General features: G+C 37.8%; 1 protein-coding gene across 2 annotated transcripts in view; it reads right to left on the minus strand.

Annotated features, from left to right (window-relative positions):
* ERI3 (ERI1 exoribonuclease family member 3) overlaps positions 1–24,414 on the minus strand; it is a 235,324-nt gene that overhangs the window by 186,396 nt on the left and 24,514 nt on the right. For both annotated transcript variants that reach the window (XM_026665739.2, XM_087960153.1), the window contains exons 3-4: positions 9,761–9,877; positions 2,609–2,668 (exon numbers count right to left, since the gene is read on the minus strand). In XM_026665739.2, the coding sequence (XP_026521524.1) occupies positions 2,609–2,668; positions 9,761–9,877 (177 nt within the window). The remainder of the gene's footprint in view (positions 1–2,608; positions 2,669–9,760; positions 9,878–24,414) is intronic.

Here is a 24,414-nt window from a genome sequence, read left to right on the forward strand (position 1 = left end):
AGGACTCGAGGCTTCAAAGATTAGAAATTTTTTCTCTGTCTGCCCAGCAACAGAGCAACTGACAGTTTCTGATCAGAGATACAGAAGGGCTTCAGAAGCCTCATTCACCCCCATGTCAGCTGGAATTAGGTCAGTCAGGGGGCAGGTGCCTGAGTACCATGTCAATATGCCAGCTATGTTAAATGAGGCAGTAAGACAAGGGGTGTCAGCTGTCTTGAGACAGACTAGGAGATCATCCTCAGAGGCTTCCGTCCCTTCATCCAGACATAGCAGGAGACACAGGTCTCATCATAAAGATGATTTTTCCCTGCATTCAGAATCAGGCTCATATGTTCCTGCTGAAAGCTCCCACTCTATCACATCTGAAAGTGGGCAACTGATGGACAGAAACTACTCTGATGATGAAGGCCTCAATGATGCTGACCAAATCTCTATACCAGGTCTGTTCCAACAAGCCATCTTCAAGGTGAAAAAAGCCACAGGGCGAGCCTTGGTTCCTGAACCACAGGAGGTGGTTCTACTGACCCTTCTGAGGACCCCAATGACCCACTATTTTCAGAAAAAACACTAACAGCAGGTGTCATCCCTGTGCCAAAGATGTTCACCACTGTCATCCAAAGGCAGTGGTCATCCCTTGGGTCGGGTCCAAATAAGAAGATGTTCAACGTGGGAGGAGATCTAGCCAAAGCCCAGGAAGTGCCCGATGTCGATGCCCCAGTTGCGGCCCTGCAAGCCACCACTGACATCCCTGGGGAGCCTGAGGACTCGCTGAAGGCAGAGGACAAGAGGGCTGAGCAAACATTGCAGAGAACACTCCTGTCAGTAGCATGGGGAGTAAGGGCCTCCTTCTTTAACAGGGCCTCTCTTATCTGGCTCCAGGAGCTGCAAGAGAGAATTCCACTGGACGATGTCAGATCACACCAACATGTGAACAAGTTATTAGCAGCAGTGGAATTTTCAGCCGATGCCACCAGCCAGATTTGGTGCAATCTGGTGCAGCCAGATTTGCATCTAGGGCAATAGGGGGAACTGTTACCTCTCATCGCCTGCTCTGGCTAAGGCAATGGCAGGCTGACATTAGACATAAGTGGAGGTTGGCCACTGTCCCCTTTAAGGGGGAGAAGTTATTTGTAGAGGCTCTGGACAAGGTTCTGGTGGACTCCAAGGACAAGGGGAAGGTCTTGCCTTCCAGGTCCAGAAGGGGGGACTTCAGACCAACACCCTATGTCAGACGCTCCTTCTATATTCATATATTAACATAATTTCTATTCATTATGGATCCCTGCATATTATTAATGACAGTTGCAGTGTTCTGGGATCATGTGATCATATTTTGCAATCTTCTGACATCTGGCAAGCAAAGTTAATGGGGAAGCCAGATGCACTTACCAGTAATAATCATATTATTAAGTTAAAAACTGTAGTGATTCGCTTAACAACTATGGCAGAAAAAGGCGAAAAATGGGACAAAACACCCTTAACAAATGTCTTGCTTAACAACAGAAGTTTTGGGCTCAATTGTGGTCATAAGTCGAGGGCCACCTGTACAATTTTTTGTTCTGTATTCTGGAAGAGACATCAACCTTTCACATCCATTTCAAATTTTCAATTGCCACCATAATAAAGTGGTGTTTTGGCCTATCATATAACAGTAAAAATATATTCATTCCATATTGGCCTAAATACATAAGTCCTGTCTCTGTCCTGTATTGAACTGCATTGCAGCATCAGTCTAACTAAATTAACAGGAGGCAGGGTCCTCTTGGGTTTTGTTCATGGCTCTGATAAAGGAATGAGATCCCTTGGGCTATGAATAAACTATTAAGGTTAGTTCCCCCATTAATAAGAAGATAAAAGATAGGCCTTCTCCCAGGATTAGTTGAAGCAGATCTCAATGGAGTAGCATGGAAGGCTCACTACTGAATGTCATTCAGGATACCCAGCTGTCTCTTTTTTCTTCACCAAGCAATTCCATATTATCACTGAAGCAAGGGAATGCAACTTCACCCTTTAATCAGATTTCCTCACGCAGCTGTGGTTGCAATTATTTTGATCAAGAACTATTAGGCCCAAATCCTGAAGGGAGCAAAGCATCACACCACGGTCAAGTAAGATTCACCTCTTGAAATTCCATTCACAGACCAAACACCAAAAGCTATTGATTGTGAAAATACTTTCAGCTAATTAAGTTTTAAATACTATAAGAGTGCCACATAAAGCAAATAGCATTATTAAGATTATATCCCACATTCAGATATCTAATATAAAATAGTTTATTACTAAATATTTAATATTTGGCATGAATATTATCTATTATCTTCCATGCAGTATTCTTAATGTAACACTGAAGACAGTCTCCAGTAAAAGAATTCCCCCTACATATACCTCCTCATGGCTTTTGGCAAGAGTCAAACACCTTTGACATGAACAGCTGGAAATGACAGATCAATGGTTCGATATTCACAACAGCATGTCACTGATGTGACAGCAAATGTTATTCTAATGAAGCTGTAATCATAGTCAAATTATGTGGTTCAATACACAAGAAGAAGAAGGGGGAAGTGAAAAATAAGATCAGGGGTCAGGAACGAAAGGTTATTCTGCTTACCTCAAGCACTTGCTGGAGACTAGGCTGTCCATCCACCATGGCCTGAATAATTCCAGTCAGCTAAAACAAAAGAAACACAGAAACACATATTAGTTGAAAACTAAATAGCCATAGAAAAAGAATAGCTCACTTCCATCCCTCCGAACTCCCTTTTTCATTACTATTGCTGCTTTCACTGCTCTTTTAAAATACTAAATACTAATGCTAAAACACTATACAGGAAACATCAAAGAGCAAACAACAAAGAGAAGGAAGAATACAAAAAAGTAAATAAATGCCATCTTTCGTTTTATTTACTGCAGTTCTTAAACACAAACAGAACATAATTAATCACTGTGGCTGATGAGAATAGAACTTTGCAAGTCAGATGGATCAGCAAATTTCTTTCACTTAAAGCTTACATTTAGATCATTGGCCAGAACCATTATATTTCTACAGTTACCTCTTTTCATCTTGTTGTACACAAAAATCTTAAAACAAACCAACTGTTTGCATGCTGAACTGGGAGAATCCATTTTCTTTCATTCTAGGAGTTAGGCTAAATGCCTATTATGCTCCTTTCCAGAGCTACAAAGATCATCTGATAAAATATGTTGAGTTCCTCTCCCAGTATGTCTTTGTTGTAGAACTACTGTTTCTGACTGCTGATAATTTAAGGACAATTTGAGCTTTATTCCAAAATCTAAGAATTCTAAAAATATCACTATAAATATCTATTTTTTTGCAAACTAAATATTATGAGGTCAAAACATTCTATTCTTTTAACTGTTTTGACAATTCTGCTGCTATAAGTACGGTAAACTTTTGATGCATTATTTCATAATATATGTATTTTACATAATATAAGTCTAAATAATTCACAATATTTTCCAGTTTCTTATGAGCCACTTTGCCATAATTTGGCATTGCCAAAACTTTAGATAAAGCCTATTTTTCTTCAACTATTGCGATGTCGAACATATTGCATTGTATATATCAGTCTGAATTTGGAAATTCCATGACCTTTTTACATGTTAACTCTGGAGTACTCTTTCAATATGAGGGTCCAGATTGCTGGGGGCAATATGTTGATTCTGTAAACCACTAGAGAGAACTGTAAAGCAGGGGTCCCCAACCATCGGTCCCCCAGACCACTGCGGTCTGTGGATCATTTCCCCTTATCCGGGCATAAGCGCAGGTGCCGCCATCTTGTTCGACGGCGCTTCCGGGTTTCGATTGCTTCGGGTTTTGGTTGGAAAGTGCTTCGGGTTTTCAGTTGGAAAGTACGTTTGGAATTTTCAGCGCCTTAGTTTGTCCGAAGGGGGTCGGCTTGAGCGAAGAGCCGTCCCGATGGCGGTGGAGTCTCAAGTTACTCAGGTACCGGTTCGTTGGAAAGAATAAATAATCGTGAAACCGGTCCCTGGTTCAAAAAGGTTAGGGGCCACTGCTGTAAAGCACTGTGAGGTGGTATTTAAGTTTAAATGCTATTATGGTCATACTAATATTCTGGGGCATCAATTCCAACATATCATTTTGCCATGCAATCATGTCTGGACAATATTGCTGCCACCACTTTTTAGGTGGTCAGGAGTCTTGGTCTTTCTCCTTGTATAATCTATATTTGCTGTTTCCTGTTTTATAAATGTTGTTTTAAGAAAACAATACCCCAATCAATCCAATCAAGGAACTACCAAATCTGGCAAATAAGCTCAAAGTAAATAACAGCCCAATTGATGCGAAGTATTTGCTGGCTTCCTGTTCTGAGACATATAGCATCACCAGCTTTATACAGGCAAGATGCACTATAGTGACAGAATACAGAAAAATTGTAAACAACTCACTCCTACCAGTGCATGCTGATCTTCCTCATTTTTCAGCAAGAAGACTCGTATTCAGAAAGCCCCCACTGGCATCTTCCTAACACCTTTAACATCAATTCACAATGGAAAGCCAAATGGGTCGCTAAATTCCCAGTTATAGGAAGATATATAAATGACCCCACAAAAATGGTGCCAAACTTTGAACTACCACATCAGCAATGGAAATCCTGAATAGGATTTGTAACTCACATAGCGTCTCCCAGGAGTTTGTATAAATGGATTATAGCATCACCCCTCAGTGTGACTGCATGGTACCACATCAAACTGTAGATCACATTGTAACTGGCTGTAAACTGAGGGTATATACCAGTCCAGTATCTGATTTTTTAAAAATATAAACGATGCTGTGCTTCAATGGTTAGAGGCCTAGACACTGATATTTGATATAGATTTTTTAAACATTTATATTTTATTGGGTTACTAAACTAGTTTAAATGTTCATTTATATTGCTAGTTAGTCCATGTATGATATTCCATATGTGAGAGGGAGGGAGAGGGACCACCAAGACCATGCCCACCAACACTGACAGGCCAGGCCATTAGTATATAAAATGACAGAAAACCTAATGTTAAGTGCAAGAAATCAGGAATCCAGACATTTCAAATGAATATAGGTTTACTGTGTGCTCTACAAGAATCTGAACTATTAAAAGTCAAATTGACAGTAGATAAGGGTCAAGGGAATTGAGGGTAGGCTGAACTTAGCTCAAGACTTATGATACATTTGATTCTCCCTTGGGCTCAGTGTGATCATCTCCTATAACCTACTCCTTACCAGTATTGATGATGTTACCTAGTCTGGTAATGAAACATCTGCATGAAAACAATTAAGCTTAGATAGTAATAAGGAACCACCAGTTCAGCCCTGAGCTACAAATACTCTCTTCCATTAATCATATGTCCATTAGAAACACATACACATAAGCACTTGAATAATGTTTGTAATATCTAATTATATATATAGAACTATTTATTGTTCTAACAAAGGGGAGGGCAATTAATTTTCCCAAGGGTCACGTGAGAAACTGTGACTGTTGTGGAGGGCCAAACCAATAGGCTGCTCTGCTCAATGTTAATTTCATCACATCATAGAAAGCAGTATAATGCATGGTTTTGATTAGCTGCTACTGATAAGAAAACATGTTATATTTTATTTACATTTTATTTCTAATTTAGATTGATCTCTTTTCTGGTTTAATATATCCATTAGATTGGGGATAGGAACTATTTTATCCAAACTCTAGTGTAACATGTTTTTGAAATAAACAATAATTTTTATTCCTTTCAGCCTGTGCTACACTGAAAATATAAAAGATTAATGGTATATGTTCACATTTATGTTTCTCTCCTTCCATGCAAAGACAGAGGTTCTTTTCTCTTAGCTTTGACAGCAGTTAAGAAAGCAAGTTTGACATTCTTTCATACATGGATATATTATAGAAAAAAGATCCCCCTATTCCCCTGTTGGAATAGTACTTCTAGCCTCATGTGTGATAAAAGAAGCACCATTACAAAACCTAGATCCACCTTCTAGTTCAAGTTCAGTCCAGAAAAATACAGTACTTAATCCTGCAGGGATGAGGCTATACTTTTTCAAATAATTGAAGAAAGTTAGACAATAGAGTACAATTGGTAAATTTGCCATGGCAGTTATGCCTAATGGAAAAAGAAAAGATAGAGAAGAACAGAGAACCAAGCAATCTCCAAGACAATAACAACAAAATAGATTTTCCAATGGTGTTTATCTAATACACCCTCGTATTCCAAGACAGTTTCCTGATTACAATAAGCACTTGTCTCTGGCATGCCATCAGATAAACAGACCTGGTCTTTCTATGCAAACAAAGAGATCTATAAAGCTGACTTCTATAAGTAGAAGGGCAGAGGCAAAACCTTTTCCTAGCATTTAATAACACCAGTCCTATTGAAGAAACCTATGCAGAGCAAGGAGAGAAAGAGACTCCTCACGTGTTGGGGCTATTTCAGGGGGAAAGGGAATGAGCGTCACTTTCCACAGGATTTAGAGATTTCGTAGCCTGCTGTGAGAGAGCAGCTGCTGGCGCTCCTGATAAAGGGAATGTTTCGTTAAATACAAAGGGCTTGTCGTGTTTGGAAGCTGGGTTAGAACAAATGGTCATAAGTCAGTTTGTAACTTTGAATGGTCACTAAACAAACAGTTGAAAGTCGAGGACTATCCATATCTGCAACTAGTTTAGTTTCAAAGAAAAACACAATATTTTGTTTCCTCTTCCTTGTACATATTTTCTTTGTGTTCCTGTAAGATTTTGGTTTCCTGTGTAAATAGATGTTTACAGTAACCTCCCTTTCTCTCTCTCTTCCCACACTTGCAAAGGAAGTTCTGGAAGGTGTTCTCCCTTTCTTCCAGCAGCAGACACACCCACACATGCTCAGAAAGTGCTGCAGATTCCAAGAAGAATTATTATAATTTCCAGACAGGATTCAGAAATGCATGGTCAGTGGCTGACCGATAGGAGACTAATAGTTGTCTGCCACACCTAGTCACCTCTGCCCCTGCCTTTTATCCCCAGAGCTAGGGTGGGGCTTCGCTAGCAGCGGTGGCTCTCCCATCCCAAGGACTGGCCCACAGATTCCTGCTGCTTTTCTCTTCTCTGCCTTCTGCATATCCACACGTCAGGCACTGGACCCAGCTGTTCCTCCTCTTCCCCATCAGCCACCTCCAGACCTGACTCTCCATCTGAGGGCTGATGGACGGCCCAGGCTCCGCCTTTGTCTCTATCTCTGACAGCTCCATTCTCTCTTCTCCCTTGCAACTGTCAGATTGCCTTGATACTGGCCCTGACTCCCACACCGCCTCATCTGATACGGTTGCCAGAGGGGCCAGCGGCCGACAGGCCACAACACCATTTTTCACATTTACGACCTTTCCAGCATCCCCATGGTCACATGATCAAAATTCAGATCCTTGGCAACTAGTTCATATTTATGACTGTTGCACTGTCCTGGAGTCATGGGATTCCCTTTTTTGATCTTCTGACAATGAAAATCAGCGGGGAAGCCAGATATGGTGGCCCCATTTTTCACATCTACAGCTTCCATAACAAATGCAGGTTGTCTCAATTTCTATTCTTTCTTCCCTCCTTTACAACATGGTTTTGGAATATGGGATATTTCCCCCGCCTTATCAAATTATTCATAGATGATCATGAAAAACAGGCACATCTATCGCTTCAGTATTGTCTTGTTCACAGATGTAAGCAGCATCAGGAAACTAACTGAAAAAATTTGGAATAATACACTGCTCAAAAAAATAAAGGGAACACAAAAATAAGACATCCTAGATCTGAATGAATGAAATATTCTTATTAAATACTTTGTTCATTACATAGTTGAATTAGCTGACAACAAAATCACACAAAAATTATTAATGGAAATCAAATTTAGCAACCCATGGAGGTCTGGATTTGGAGTTACACTCAAAATTAAAGTGGAAAAAAACACTGCAGGCTGATCCAACTTTGATGTAATGTCCTTAAAACAAGTCAAAATGAGACTCAGTAGTGTGTGTGGCCTCCACGTGCCTGTATGACCTCCCTACAACGCCTGGGCATGCTCCTGATGAGGTGGCAGATGGTCTCCTGAGGTATCTCCTCCCACACCTGGACTAAAGCGTCCCCCAACTCCTGGACAGTCTGTGGTGCAATGTGGAGTTGGTGGATGGAGCGAGACATGATGTCCCAGATGTGCTCAATTGGATTCAGGCCTGGGGAGGGCGGGCGGGCCAGTCCATAGCATCAATGCCTTCGTCTTGCAGGAACTGCTGACACACTCCAGCCACATGAGGTCTAGCATTGTCTTGCATTAGGAGGAACCCAGCATATGGTTTCACAAGGGGTCTGAGGATCTCATCTCGGTACCTAATGGCAGTCAGGCTACCTCTGGCGAGCACATGGAGGGCTGTGCGACCCCCCTAAAGAAATGCCACCGCACACCATTACTGACCCACTGCCAAACCGGTCATGTTGGAGGATGTTGCAGAGAGCATAACGTTCTCCACGGCGTCTCCAGACCCTGTCACGTCTGTCACATGTGCTCAGTGTGAACCTGCTTTCATTTGTGAAGAGCACAGGGCACCAGTGGTGAATTTACCAATCTTGGTGTTCTCTGGCAAATGCCAAATGTCCTGCACGGTGTTGGGCTGTAAGCACAACCCCCACCTGTGGACGTCAGGCCCTCATACGACCCTCATGGAGTCTGTTTCTGACCGTTTGGGCAGCCACATGCACATTTGTGGCCCGCTGGAGGTCATTTTGTAGGGCTCTGGCAGTGCTCCTCCTGTCCCTCCTTGCACAAAGGCGGAGGTAGCGGTCCTGATGCTGGGTTGTTGCCCTCCTACAGCCTCCCTCCATGTCTCCTGATGTACTGGCCTGTCTCCTGGTAGCGCCTCCATGCTCTGGACACTACGCTGACAGACACAGCAAACCTTCTTGCCACAGCTCGCATTGATGTGCCATCCTGGATGAGCTGCACTACCTGAGCCACTTGTGTGGGTTGTAGACTCTGTCTCATTCTAGCAGTAGAGTGACAGGACCACCAGCATTCAAAAGTGACCACACCATCAGCCAGAAAGCATAGGAACTGAGAAGTGGTCTGTGGTCACCACCTGCAGAACCACTCCTTTATTGGGGATGTCTTGCTAACTGCCTATGCTTTCCACCTGTTGTCTATTCCATTTGCACAACAGCATGTGAAATTGATTGTCAATCAGTGTTGCTACCTAAGTGGACAGTTTGATTTCACAGAAGTGTGATTGACTTGGGAGTTGCATTGTGTTGTTTAAGTGTTCCCTTTATTTTTTTTTTGAGCAGTGTATGTTGAATGCAGATAATGGGGCATGCGAAGTTGAATTTGATTATGTAACACACAGGGATCTTCAAACTTGACAGCTTTAAGACTTGTGTGCTTCAACTCCCAGAAGTTCTCCTCCAGTCATGTTAGCTCAGGAATTCTGAAACTTGAAGTCCACAAGTCTTAAACTTGCCAAGTTTGAAGACCCTTGATGTAACATATAATTCCAGTCTTGCAAAGACAAGTTCAGTCTTTTAATTCCTAAGTTTCAACTTTGTTAAAACCATAGTTGTTTAAACCACTGAAAATATACTGGAGTCTAGATACCCAATTATATAACCAAAACAATGAAGACATTTAGAAACTTAATCATTTTTATGAGCAGATAAAAGAACTACCAGAATTTCAGATCCTCCTAGAGAAACTGCAAGGCAACATTAAACTCTCAGAAGAAAAAGAGCTTTACCTCGGTGCAGAAAGGTGTGAGCTGAGGATGCACCACTGGCTGCACATACATGTGGAAAGTGGATTCAATCTCCATTGTCCTGCCATTCAGCTTCAGGATGGGGAATTCAATTATCTCCTACAAAAAAAACACATATTAGCCTAATTTAAATAAACAGCTAGTCTCGGTATGAATCTCATACTACATTCAACTATGGTATGTTAATTCACCAGAAGAGATTTAAGTGATAAAAGAGAGAAGACTGGAGAGACCTAGAGAGGAAGAAAATAAAACTCTTATACAATCTCATTCAATATTCATCCTACAAAGATGGGCAAGTGTCAATTTTAAAATGAACAAATTTAAGAAGGTATCAAAATCACCCACCAGTCCAAAGTATGTATTTCTGTCATAACATAGAGCTCTGATTTGCAAAGCTACCAAAATATTGCTGCAGTATATGCGGATACCAAAAGAAAAATTAAGCATGCAAATTAAATTTTTATTAACTATAGCAAATAAACTTACTGTAATTATTAATTGATCTAGCATTATCCAATACATAAATCTGTAAACATTTAAGAGGCTCCAGCTCTTACAATCTAATTCAAACTTTTCTGCCTCAGGAACCCTTCCCACTTTTAAAAAGTATGAAGACCTCAGAACAACTTTTGCTTGCATGAATGATATTTATCAATATGCACCATACAAGTAGTCTTCACTTAAAAACCACAATTTGAATCAATAGCTTGGTTGCTAAGCGGAAAATCACACAAGAGATTTACGAACTTACTTCCCTTCTATCCTTAAGTAAAGGCCATGGTCATTAAGTGAAACATCTTGTGACCACAACTTATTTTACTTCTCTATTAACTCTCTTCTTACAAGATAATTATGAAGCACGCAAATTGCAATTATGTCTCCACAGGACATTGCAAAGATTGCAAAAGTAAGGATAATAGTGACTTTTTTTATACCATCAAAACTTCAAACGATCACTAAATGAGGCAACTGGTAAGTAATGATTACCTTATTGAAAATTAAAACTGACAAATTCACTGCCACTCTTATTTTCAGAATTCTTCTATAGGATTTTAATTCTCTTATTTTTCAACATAGGGTGAAAAATAACTTTGATTTTGTGGACCTCTGAAAGGGTCTTGGAGACCATAGGCATACTCAGATCACAATTTCAGAAACATTGTACTAAGAAAGACGAAGAGGAGAGATATGTGCACATATTTAAAACTTAAAATATGCTGATATCGTGTTCATTCTGCAACACTTGAAGAGAAACTCAAAATAAACATGAGTGTAATGTTCTTCCTACAGTTCTTTCCGTATATTACTTTGAATATAAATATTTTGAAACATAGTTACCCTGATACAAAAAAAAGAAATATCAAAAATTCAAGTAGTTGAATCATCAAAATATTTTTTAAAATTATATGGGCTTGTTAATAAGAAGTTTAAACAAATCCAGTTATGATGGGTCTGGCCATTATTAAAATATACACATGAAATTGAAATTAGAGTGGGAAAAACCACCCAAGGAATAAAAACAATAAAATCCTTTGTCTCCTTCTCCCTACTCCACCCCCTCCTGAGTTTAATGTAAGAGGAGTGACAATTTGCTTAGTGTCTTTAAAGGATAATTTGTCTGTGTTATTTAATAGAGAAACATGATGCTGGGGCTCTAGAGTGCAAATGAGCTTATTGAGTGATAGCCAAGCATCCGGCCTCTCAAATCACTTGTGGAGGGAAGAGAAAATAAAAAAAATTGCTTTTTAATATTCAAAAACAGTTTGCAAAATTTAATCAAAGCAGAGCAAAAGCTAACATTTTTACCACTTTGACGTTTTTATTAGTGCTTTCATAAATTTTTAAAACATGAATAGAATTAGTTTAAAAACAACAACAAAACTGCCTGAAAACATCTGGAAGAGGAGAAAAAAATAAGCTTTAAAAAAGAAACTCCTCTGCCAAGCAACATTTGCATTTTAAGAATCCAAATCCTATAGCAGAATGGAATGGATTCATGTTTTGGGTTCTGACTATGTAATGGTCTACACTGTAGACCACTACTATATAACCTATATGTTCAGACACCATCCTTTTTAAAAGCATAGTTTGTTGCTTATAACCAGGTTAACATAAAACTACATTATAATGGCTGAATTCCCATTATGAATTATGGACTAAACTATAAATAATCACACACAACTTATTGTGGTACTTTAGCTGTAAGTTGACCATTGGAATTATGTGGGATGGATGTCCAATATAAGATACATTCACAAATATACCTAATTCATGAAGCTTAACGTATCTATGTCTGCATACAGTGAGGTATGAAGTGAGATACATCAGAGTTTTGTCCTGAGCCCCGAGCTCTTCAACACTTTTATACTTATGACTCAGACAAGAGGATAAAGAGATGGTCAGCAAATTTACAGATAAACACAAAGCAGGGAAGAACTGCTAATTCCTCAGTTAACTGGCTCAAAGTTCCAAAGGGTGTTGATATACTTGAATATTATATCTTCTCCCATAAAGGTTGAGAAAGATAGGGTTCTGTACTTAGGGAGGAAAAAAAATAGGTGTACAAGTACAAGGCAGGCATTTCCTGGCTCATCAGCAGTACTTGTAAAAAGTACTTGGGTGGACCAGATTAAGCATGAACCAGCAGTGTACTACAACTGCCAAAAGAACCAGTTCCTTTTGGGGCAATATCAACAGGAAGCCTAAAAAGAGAGAGGGGTTTTGAAAGAAATAAAATATTGTTTGGGAAGTAGGAAAAAAGGCTAAATAAGAAGCCTCTAGTAAAGTGAACAGAATTAAGAATAAACATGAAGAAAACATTTCGGATAAAACTAACAAATGTGGGAAAGAATCTGTTAGACATTTATATGAGAATACTAGTGATATGTCAGAGTGAAATTGAAATAAACATTATATAGTAAATTGTACTGTCCAAGGAAAACCACGGACAAAATGAAAGGTATAAATGTTCTAATTATGTTTTAAAATGCTATTATTTCATTATATAAGGGGAAACTTTTAAAACTACAAATGTATTAGATCTGCCTGAGGATGTACTTGATGGAATTCTAACAGAAAAAGTACAATAATTGGCAATGAACAAAATTTGGGAATTGTAGAGTTGCTTTATGCCAGACAGGTGTGGTTTGGGCCAAATTTTTGTTTTTCAGCACAACACTAGAAATGTATGATTACAATAAAGAAAATGTATTGTATACAGTATTTTTTAAATTAGAGCAATTGTATGATAAACTCAATAGGTAGATGTAAATTGTAAGAATATGAAAGTGAAGATCACATACCAAATGCTATGCAGGTAGTGGAAAAGAGCACCTTGATTTAAAAACTTCCATTTACCAATCTTCAAATGTAATGGGAAAAATTCCATTCAGATATGGAATGTTGTTAAGTTAGTAACACAGCTGTAAAGTGAATTGGGCATCCCCATTGACTTTGCTGATGTAGAAGATTGCAAAAGATAATCACATGATCCCAGGACACTGCAATTGTTATAAATATGAGTCAGTTGCTAGGCGTCTGAAATTTGATCATGTGACCATGGGCTGCTGCAATGACCATACGTGTGAAAAACAGTTATGTCACTTTTTTCAGTGCCATTTTAACTTCAAACGGTCATTAAATGAACTGTTGTAAGTTGAGGACTACCTGTATAAAGAACAGTGGACTGGTCAAGAGAAGGGAAAGGGCAGAAAATCATGGATGAATAGAAATGATAAAATACTTAAACAGGAGTATTGAAAAGTTTTAAAACAAAATATAAATTAATGGTTATAATGCACAGGTATCAAACTCGATTGCATCATGGGCTGGATCGTAATGTATCATGGTGTTTTTTGTCTTTACGGAGCAGGGGTAGGTGTGGCCTGCATGTGACATATTCAGCCCGCAGGCCACCAGTTTGACAGGCTGTTATAATGGAAGGAAAATGGTTTGTAAAGAAAGAAAAGTATGAGGTGTTTCCTTTGTCTTTTCTCTTACCTTTTACTATTAATTTCTTTTACTAACTGCTGTTTACTCTTTTCCTCCTCTTTGCGTTACACTGTGTATCCCATAAGGCTATACAATGGGGATGGGTGGATGGATGAATGGATGATGGATGGACTGACTGAATTCAAAAGCAAACCAATCCAGATCACACTGACATAATATGATCATATCAAGTAGTTCCTATTAATTTTACTAACTTTTAAAAAACCATCTGAAGTTTTTGAATTGTTACTTCTGAATACTTTTAGGTCAATACACACAATTAACATATCGCTTATCAAAATTAAAAATGTAGGCATTAAGTGGAGCATTACATCATATAATTATCAGCATTACCACTAATTTACAAAAAAAATAGCCATTCAAGCATTCAGCACTAATTATATGAATGAGAAGGCAAGATCCAAATTTCTCAAGACCAAGGTATCAGTTATGTCAATAGCCAACAACTGCTTACTTTGAAAGGTCACACAGCATGGATCAGAGAATCCACTGAAACATGGGAAATACAGGAAAACAAAACAATAAACTGCTATAGGGAGGTTTAGATAAGAGAGAACTGCATTCTCCAATGATTTAAGACAAAAAAAAACCTGTTTAATATGTCTTCATTCTAGTTTGGAATAAATGTATTCTTATTCTTATCTAGCTGTATCATGTTGTCTATATAAAAGAATTCAGGCCAATTTGAGTCTAGCGGGTTAGTAAAATGGAAAATCAGGGAACAGGATTTACTGCTTAGTCCCGATTTGGGATTCCACTGAATGCTTCTTTTTATTGACAGCTTTGCTATGAAATATTATTTATGATACTGACATCAAAAATATTTTGTCCCTCATATGATGACATTTAGTAGTATCTGAATGGAACATGTGATATAGCTCAAGGAATTTTCCTCAAGGGGGTAAAATTCTCTACGACATAGTCTTTAACAATCTTGCTATAAATCTATTGTGTGCAATCAGTTCTCATATAATATACATCAGTTTATGCAAAAGATTTACCAGTTTTGAAGTTTTTCTTTAAACTATTACCAGCATACTTTCAACTCTTTCTCCTCCTTACCACATCAACTCTGTATTATTCTTGCTAAGCAGCTTTGCATTAGGAAAACAAATGAATCCATACATGAAAGAAGACAAAGAATGAAACATGCAAAAACACCCTCAATAGAGGGCTAGAATAAACCAGCAGATAAAATAAAGTAGTGAAATGAATAATTCTGAGCATTTTATGACTATCCAAATTATGAAAGCTACCGGACTAAAAAAGGCCTCTGTTCTAAGAAATCCAGTATCTTGGGGGAAAAGATCAACTGCTTTATTTTCTATCACTCTCATTATTTCTTGGCTTTCCTGTTCAGTTTTTCAAAATGAAAAGAAAAGGCCTTCCCAAAAGGTTGATGTCCCAGGACTCCCATGGGGACAGACGGAAAGACAATTTTTTCCTTCCATCTTCAGCAATATTTGCAACAGATACAAGCCCTATAAAATCAGAATCATTGCTCACTAACAATGTTAACTAGCCTTACAATGAAATGTAACCTACAACACTCTGTGGTATTTTCCATTTAAGCTTCCATTTGGAGAGCAGAAGCATTTGGGCAGCCCGCCGTCCATCCAGCTAATAAAGACAAGTGTTGGGACCTTTAAAGCTGCCATTCATCTTATGCCTTTATTAAATTCAATTTTCTAAAACCCATGATACATCATGAAATTAGGAGCTGACATTCCTGCAGAAACAAAAATATCTATCAAACATAAAGAGGAAAAAAGCGTTCCATTACCCAGAATTTATGGCTTATAGCCAATGTGTTCCCACTTTTTTACAAGCATAAGGTTTGTTTTAGATATTCCAAATGTTATTACAGACCTACAATTTCATTAGAAGCTATTATAAAATGCTAAGCACTTACATACACAGCCAAACAAGCTGAATTTTGGAGCACACGGATGCAAACTGACAATCTACCCATTTTAAAGTACTACAATGGATTTATACTGTCAGTCAAATTCAAGAAATGGATGGAAGAGGGCTTTCTAATAAGGGAGAGAGTCTGAATGTCCACATATAGACATTCTGATGAGTGAAAATACTCATGAAAAGGGTGTTGTGAAAAATTCTACTTAAAAACATCTGATGCAAATACAGCAAAAAAAAAAAAATTTGAGACAATTTAAAAATTAAAATTATAGACGTGAAAAGGTGAAAGAGACCAGTGAAACCATTAAATTTTCCCCCAAGAAGCCAAAATACATTTATTTTTCTATCAACCCAAATTTCTCTTTTTTAACCATTTTTTTAAAATGTGCCCTTCAGCTATACAGTAGTTCATTTCATGCTTTCATCAGATAATCCATCAGAAAAATATTAATATGTTTTTCTGCCCACACTATCACATGTGAATAATATATTTTCTTGGATTAATTTAGCATCCTTCTGAAATTCTTGACTTAAGAAACTCCATGTACTTATCAACTATATATCCTAAAAAATAAATTCAATACATTTATTTATTTATTTATTATTTATTTATTTATTTATTTATTTATTTATTTATTTATTTATTTATTTATTTATTTAGTCAAGTGATTATTAGATAACAGGCATAAGTATAAACATGGTTATGAATACATGAAATGGATACGAATAAGGAAAAAAAGAAACAATAGGACAGGGACGGTAGGCATGTTGGTGCGCTTATGCATGCCCCCTACAGACCTCTTAAGAAAGGGGTGGGGTCAATATTAGACAGTCTAAGGTTAAAGTTTTGGGGGTTTGGGGAAGAAATCACAGAGTCAGGTAGAGTATTCCAGACATTGACCACTCTGTTGCTGAAGTTGCATTTCCTGCAATCAAGCTTGGTGTGGTTTACCTTGAGTTTGTATCTATTGTGTGCTCTTGTATTGTTGTGGTTGAAGCTGAAGTATTCATTGGCAGGTAGGACATTGCAATATATAACTTTATGTACTATATGTTTTTTATATTTTATGTACTTAGATCAGACCGAAGGCGGCGTAGTTCTAGGTTGTCTAGGTCTAAAATTTCAAGTCTGGTGGCATAAGGTATTCTGTTACGAGTAGAGGAGTGGAGAACTCTTCTTGTGAAATATTTCTGGACTTTCTCAACTGTATTAATATCAGATACGTAATGTGGGTTCCAGACTGATGAGCTGTATTCAAGTATTGGTCTAGCAAATGTTTTGTATGCTCTAGTTTGTAGTGTGATATTACCGGAGAAAAAGCTATGCAGGATTAGGTTAACAACTCTTAATGCCCTTTTGGCTATGTAGTTACAGTGGGCTCTAGCACTTAGATCATTTGAGACAAGTATTCCAAGGTCCTTGACAAAGTTTGGGTCATCAACAAGGTCTTGACTATTCAGCTTGTATTTTATTTCCTGATTTTTTTTGCCAATATGTAAGACAGAGCATTTATTTGTTGAGATTTGAAGTTGACATTTGTTTGACCATTCTGATACATAGTCGAGGTCTTTTGAAGGGTAGCAGTATTGTCTGTGGTGTTGAATAGCTTTACATCATCAGCAAAAAGAACACAGTTGCTCTTAATATGATCAGAGGTCATTTATGTAGAGTATGAAGAGAGTTGGTCCTAGAACGCTGCCTTGGGGGACACCACTGCTGACAGGTACAGGATTTGATAGGACGTTCCCAATTTTGACCATTTGTTGCCTGTTTGACAGGAATGCTTCTATCCAGTTATGCAGGTGTCCAGAGATACCATAAGATTTTAGTTTTAGGAGTAGTATGTTGTGTACCACTGAATCAAAGGCTTTACAGAAGTCTATGTAAATTGCATTAATTGCTTTGCCCTGATCAAGTTGTGTAGTCCATATGTTTTTGCAGTGTAAGAGTTGCAGATTACAGGATAGTTTTTTTCTGAAACCAAATTGTTTGTTAGAAAGTAGGTTGTTTGTCTCTAAGTGGAGGATAATGGATTGGTTAATAACTGATTCCATGACTTTACAGGTGATGCAGCATAAAGAGATTGGTCTGTAATTTTCAACTAGGCTGGGGTCTCCCTTCTTGAAGATGGGGATGACCATGGCTAGTGATCATAGGTTTGGCAAAGAGCTGGTCCTGAAAGATTTTTCAAAGATTATGCTTAGAGATTCGGCTATGGCAGTGGATAGCTTTTTTAAGAAGTAGGCACATATTTTGCACAGAATTTCCCTCCATACTATTACGCTGTTACACTGATAGGTACTTTTTGTTTCCTTTAGACAAAGTAAAGTAAATACACTACAAAATGAATAGAAGTTGATAGAAAATAAAGCTTATCTAAGTTTCTAGAAACAGATTTAGTGGTGCCTATCACGAGTGTGCACTGTTATAACTAACTTAAAAAAGAAAACAATTAAAATGGTATCTGCTGGCCTTGAACAACATTTGGAAACTAACTGGTACAGAATGCAGTTGAGCGGGTGGTAAATGGTGTTGAATATATGGCATATGTAACACCACTTCTACATGAGCTGCATTGATTATCTGTGTGTTTCTGAAGGGAAATTCAAAGTGCTGGTTGTCACCTTTAAAGCCTTTCATAGCTTGGGAGACTCTACCCCATCCAATTTGATTCAACAGATTGGGCATGCTGCAGATCCCATCAGTTAAAGAGTGTCAAACAGCAGAAACTAGAAGATGGGCCGTCTCTGCTGCAGCCCCTGCCTTGTGGAATATTCTCCCCTCAGAGATTAGCACAACGCCATCCTGATGTCTTTTTGTAAGGCTTTAAAAACGTAGCAAGGTGCTTCTTGGATGAGAAGTGAAATGTCTTCAAGAAAAAAAAAAGTCAAGTTGCCTTTGTTTAAAGGATTGTGTTTCTTGGATTTACTGTTAGTTAACTATTTTGGTTGTTGTATGATTTCTGGATGTTTCTGTTGTTGTATTATTTTTATTTGTTTTAACTGTTTTATAGTTTTAGAATTGTAAGTCACCCAGAGTCACTTTGTGGAGATGGGTGGCCACAGAAATTGAATAAAGGAATGAATTAACAAGTGAACGAATGGATGGTGCTGCAATGTCTTTTTCCTGCCATTTGTATTATTAAATTTGTACAAACCAATTGGTACTGAAGAATGCTGCACACAATCCCAACTCGTCATCACAGATTTTTCCATTTACTATGTATTGCATTCCCACTTTATGAATATATATATATATATATATATATTTATTTTCTGAGGTTCTCGCGGGTATTTGTATGTGGATCTTTGGTTATTCAGGTTTTCTCCGCGTAAGATTCAAAGTATCTAGGCAACGTTTCGATGAAGTCTCATTCATCATCTTCAGGCTTGCTTCTTCGGCTCTGTGCTTCTCAGAGTGATGTGAGCTTTCAGCTGCTTCTTCCTTCTAACTGCCAGGGGGGTGTGACTTGACTGGGTGGGGGCTTGGCTGGTTCCGATTGGGTGGGGGTGTGTTCTCATTGGTTGGAGGCTTGGCTGTGTTCTGATTGGTTGGGGGCTGGCCGTGTTCTGATTGGCTGGAGGCGTGCTCTGTTCAGGTGGGGGCTTGGCCGTGCTCAGGCTAGTCCCAGCTGCTGGGGATTTGAGCTGGTGAGCTGGGATCTTGCTGTTTGGCTTTGAATTCGTGGTCGTGCCACATCTTCATGGTGGGGGTCAGTTCGCTTCATGTATGGCTCAGATGGGTTTGAAGTGGGTAGTGATGCAGCTGCAGTGCGGCTTCTGGTCTGTGGTCGTGTCTCATCTTCTGTGTGGGTGTGAGTCTGCTTTTACGTGGAAGTGTGGTGGTGGCATCTTGTGTGGCCCTCGTGGGTGTGGGTCTGGTGTCATTCATCATGTTGGGTACTGCTCTGTTCATGAGGGCGGGTTTCCAAATGTCACACCCCACTGGCAGTTAGAAGGAAGAAACAGCTGAAAGCTCACATCACTCTGAGAAGCACAGAGCCGAAGAAGCAAGCCTGAAGATGATGAATGAGACTTCATCAAACGTTGCCTAGATACTTTGAATCTTACGCGGAGAAAACCCGAATAACCAAAGATATATATATATATATATAAATATATATATATATATATATATATATATATATATATATATATATATATATATATATATATATATATATATATTCCCCTTGTTTTACAAGGAAATGTGTACATTCATGAGCCCCCAATATATTAGCATTTAAAACTTCATCTATTTTACTTCAGTCCAGGGACGGAGGGAGGGAGGGAGGGTAGGTAGGTAGGTTCCTGATGTGATTTCCCAGTAATGAGGAAAGATGAAAACATGAATGAAGGGAACAAAATTGAGGTTAAGAGTTCCTCACTGAAAGGAAAAACTACAACTTCAATATGTGAGTCACTTTGGGAGAAATCTCCATTTGGAAACAGAAAAAAATTATACCGATATATTCACATAGGAACACTTTATATTCTCCCCCTTACCACCAAAATAAAGGAATGTGGGTGCATGTGTACCCACCTTCCACACACACAAGCACATACAGACTTAGATAGCTATAGAATAAAAAATATCAGGAAATTGAAGAGAAATATTCCCAATGCACTATAAAGCAGAATTCTATTTTAAGTAGTGTGTTATCAAAAAGAAAAGGGACAATGTTATCTGCTTTAAAAACAACACCTTCAATAGAAGAATTTAAGGTATCTCATCTAACAGTTTTTGTCTCTTCTTTGTGAAATACAAAAAAAAGAGTCATTTTATGCACAAGGAGCTTGTTTCTTAAACAAACACTTGTGTTTTTGATTTACACCACAGGCTGCTCCTAAATAATTTATGGCGAGTTAAATTTATTGCACAGCCCTGGCTGGCTGCAAATTCGAATTGCCAAATAATTAGATTTTAGGGCAATGCTTATAAATTATCCGCCGATTTGTCCGGACTTGTTTGTCAGTCGCTTTGTGCTCCAGGTCATCTTTGGCATTTCGCTGTTTGTGTTTTAATTGCTGATTTACACTTTGACAGATGAGAGTTGATGCCTCCAAGTTGGTAGGGGGGAGGAAATAGAAGAATCAGAAATTGTGGAATGCTTCAGTTCTATTCCACCCCCAATCTTATTTCTAAGGCAATTAAAAGAAGGGACAGCTTGTAAACAGTACTGGCATAGTGAGTTTTAATTATTATTTTAATGAGAATGGGCTGAATTCAGTGGTCCTTCACTGGTCTCCATCGGTAATGGACAACATGTTTTGCAGCCCTCCACCCATTCTCAAATCCAGCTTCAAATATTCTGCAAAATTGACCATACAATGTGGTTGTAGAAAAAAGCAAAAACAAAAAAATCACTGCTGTATTAGCATGGTGAAATACGGTCAACTATACCAACAAATATCTGTCTTGAAATACTAAAGCCAGCACATTATTCAGGTGTATTGAAAATGTATTCAGAATACTATTGCAGTACAAACATATATTTGTCCTAGTTATCTAAAGACAAGAAGTATGTATATCCATTTTAATTCATGAAGGACTCAATTAATTAAAGTCATGATAAGTAGCAGAAGTCAATATATATGGCATTGAATGTGTCCTGGCAATCATAAAAACAACATTAATGTGGTGGGGAATAGGATACTTAAGAAGTATATGTGATAAAACTCAAAAGGAATCACAGGGACTTTAGAAATCATCTAATCCAACCCTCTCTTAGCACAAGAACCACTAGACCATCTCTGAGAGATAATCAACCAACCTCTGCTTGAAGACGCCTAATGAAAGAGAAGCTACCACTTCATGTGGCAGCTTGAACTAATGTGGACTGAATTTAAGTGAGTGACAAGTATGAAAGAATTACACTGACGGAGAAAATGAATGAGAATTGAATCACAAAACAATTACATGAAGGAAGAATAAATGCATCAAGAAGACCAAGACCAAGGAAGTCACGGTTGCGGTTGGTGATCCTGAAAATAAAATAGAATAGAATAGAATAGAATAGAATAGAATAGAATAGAATAGAATAGAATAGAATAGAATAGAATAGAATAGAATAGAATAGAATAGAATAGAATAGAATAGAATAGAATAGAATAGAAATGTTTAAAGGAAAAAAGGCAATATATGAAACTGTGTCTGGATATCATTGAAGCAAAAAATGTTTGCAAGGATAAATAATATTGTATGGAGAAATACAAAAAAGATAGAAACCATTCTAGCTATGTTACTTCTTCTTTCGTTTGTATGGCACACTATTTCTCATTCTTTTTCTTCTTTTACATCAAAAAATATAACTTTATGGGTAAGTATGTACATAAGCAAATTTATATAAAGTTTTGGTAGCATATTGGCTGACTGAAATGCCATTATATAGATATTTTTCATTAGACTAAAAACATGCAAACGAACCTATATGTGTGCATGTGCAGGGAAAATGAAGTATCTGGAATCAATTCTATAGCCACAGGCAAGAGGCCTACCAGCAAGAATTTCAAGAGACATGTATGAACAATAATAAAGGAATGGAATGTGTGAATGACCTTGGGGGACAAGATATTGCCTAGGAAATATTCAGACAAGGCAGGCAGGAGTACCAATGGGATTAACTGAGGAAAAAAAATCGGAAAGATGCCCCCAATTGTTCAGGCCGTTAAAGTAGGTGGTAGCAAGTCAGACTTGCAAGATTCTGTTAATGTAGCCTTACAATAAAGTAGAATTAGCTCACCATGTTGTTTCCTATCTGGTTTATCTGAGATATAATATTATAGTGCTTTCAAAGTGGTCTTTGTAATTGGAGGATCTGCCAAGAAAATACGATTTGCTTGCAAGCAAAAAACTAGTAGGACCACAAAATAGAAAAAGTAATAGAAAATGAAGAAGCTAAAGTGCTCTGAGATTTTAGAATTCAAGTAGACAGGCACCTACCACATAACACCCCAGACTTAACAACTATAGGCAAGAAAATCAAAACAAGCTTGGATAGAGGAGATGACAATACCTGAAGACAGTAGAATAGAAGAGCAAGAACTGGGGAAGACAACAAAATACAGATCTGCAAATAGAAATACAATGGCAAAAGAAAACAAAGGAAGTACCAATAGTAATAAGTGCTTCGGATACAATCTGAGAACAACTGGAGGACCACTTGAACACCCACTGACAATGACAAAATCATCATCAGTCAACTGCAAAAGGCAACTTTACTTGCAACAGCTTACAACCTGAGATGATACCTTTAACATCATCAAACATCAGCTTTTACCTATCTCAGAACCTTGGGAAGATAGATGGATAAAAATGCCAAATCCAGTCTAAACATCTGGCTTCCAATGTATAAATGTATAAGACCAGACTAACTACACAAAGCTACCATTAGAAAAGAAGTGCTTTTGAATCAAGATAATTGCTGCAAGTAGTAATACATAGATAAATCTATGTACCTTCTGAGCATAATAGGACTCTCCCTTTTGATGACCCTGTAATCACCTAATTCAGAATAGAGTTAGGGCTACTGGGTGCCTTCTGAGCATATGGCTCTAAAATTCTCGAAGCACTGCATATCCACTAGCACCTTTTTCTGTTTTATTCTCTTATTATTAAACTGTTCCAAGTTTGCTTTATGTAACAATTAGTCTTAATACTACTGAATATTAATTCAACTAGCACTGCCGTAGGAAAAAAATCTCTATGGAAAAATGCATTTTTTCTGCTCGTTGCTCTTAACATTTTCTATTATTTCAGATTTCAAGCTATTAAGTGAATCTGTAAGGAAATTAGTCATGGTGTGAAAGGTTTTTTACAAACTCACAGCACTTTTGATGAAAGAGAATTTTTTAAATAAATTAAACTGTGTAACTAGATAATTTCCATCTGCACTTTTGAGCATAACTTAATATTTTGTGGGGAAGAGGGAATCTAGTTTTCCTGAAAAAAGGATCAAATGCATCAATGTAAGTAAGGCTTTTAAGAAAATTAAGAGATATATCTATCAAGAAGAGATCCTGTTCTGAAAGACTCTTACCATGATATACGAATCAAAACTGCCCCAGAACTTAAACAATTAACTAAGAGAAAGAAGCAAAGAATGTCTGGTTTTTGAGCTCATATGTTAAATATATTACATGAGAATCTAAAAATAAATACAAACAACACATTTAGAAAAATGTTTAGAAACATAAGTACTAGCAAAATGCACTAATATGGGAACCAGGAATAACTGTAACTACCTGCTACACGTACAAATAAACAAGCAATCAAGCACATAAACAAATAAATAAAAAGTGCAAAGAAAAATAGAAAATGTCAGCAATACACAAGCACTCCACACTGACTGGAAGCAGCAGAAAATATCTTACCTTCATTCCGACCAAACACTAAGATAATTGTGCATCATTCCTCTAGTCTAACATGTATCAATAAGCAAGTTCTGCAAGGGCAAACCTCAACAATAATTACCAAACCAAAAAAACCCATTCTCTGACAAAAAGAAGAGAGAAAAATAAAATCCAAATACACCACTCACTGTTCATGAGGGAGAAAGGGGAAATTTGATTTTTGGAACAAGCTACAATAGATTGAGTTGATTTAATGCACAGGTAGTCCTCAACTTATGACCACAATTGAGCCCAAAATTTCTATTACTAATTGAGATATTTGTTAAGTGAGTTTTGCCCCATTTTAAGTC

This window comes from Notechis scutatus, chromosome 3 (genome assembly GCF_049901735.1).
Source record: "Notechis scutatus isolate UNSWTSFEM ecotype Mainland chromosome 3, rNotScu1.2, whole genome shotgun sequence".
Taxonomy (NCBI): domain Eukaryota; kingdom Metazoa; phylum Chordata; class Lepidosauria; order Squamata; family Elapidae; genus Notechis; species Notechis scutatus.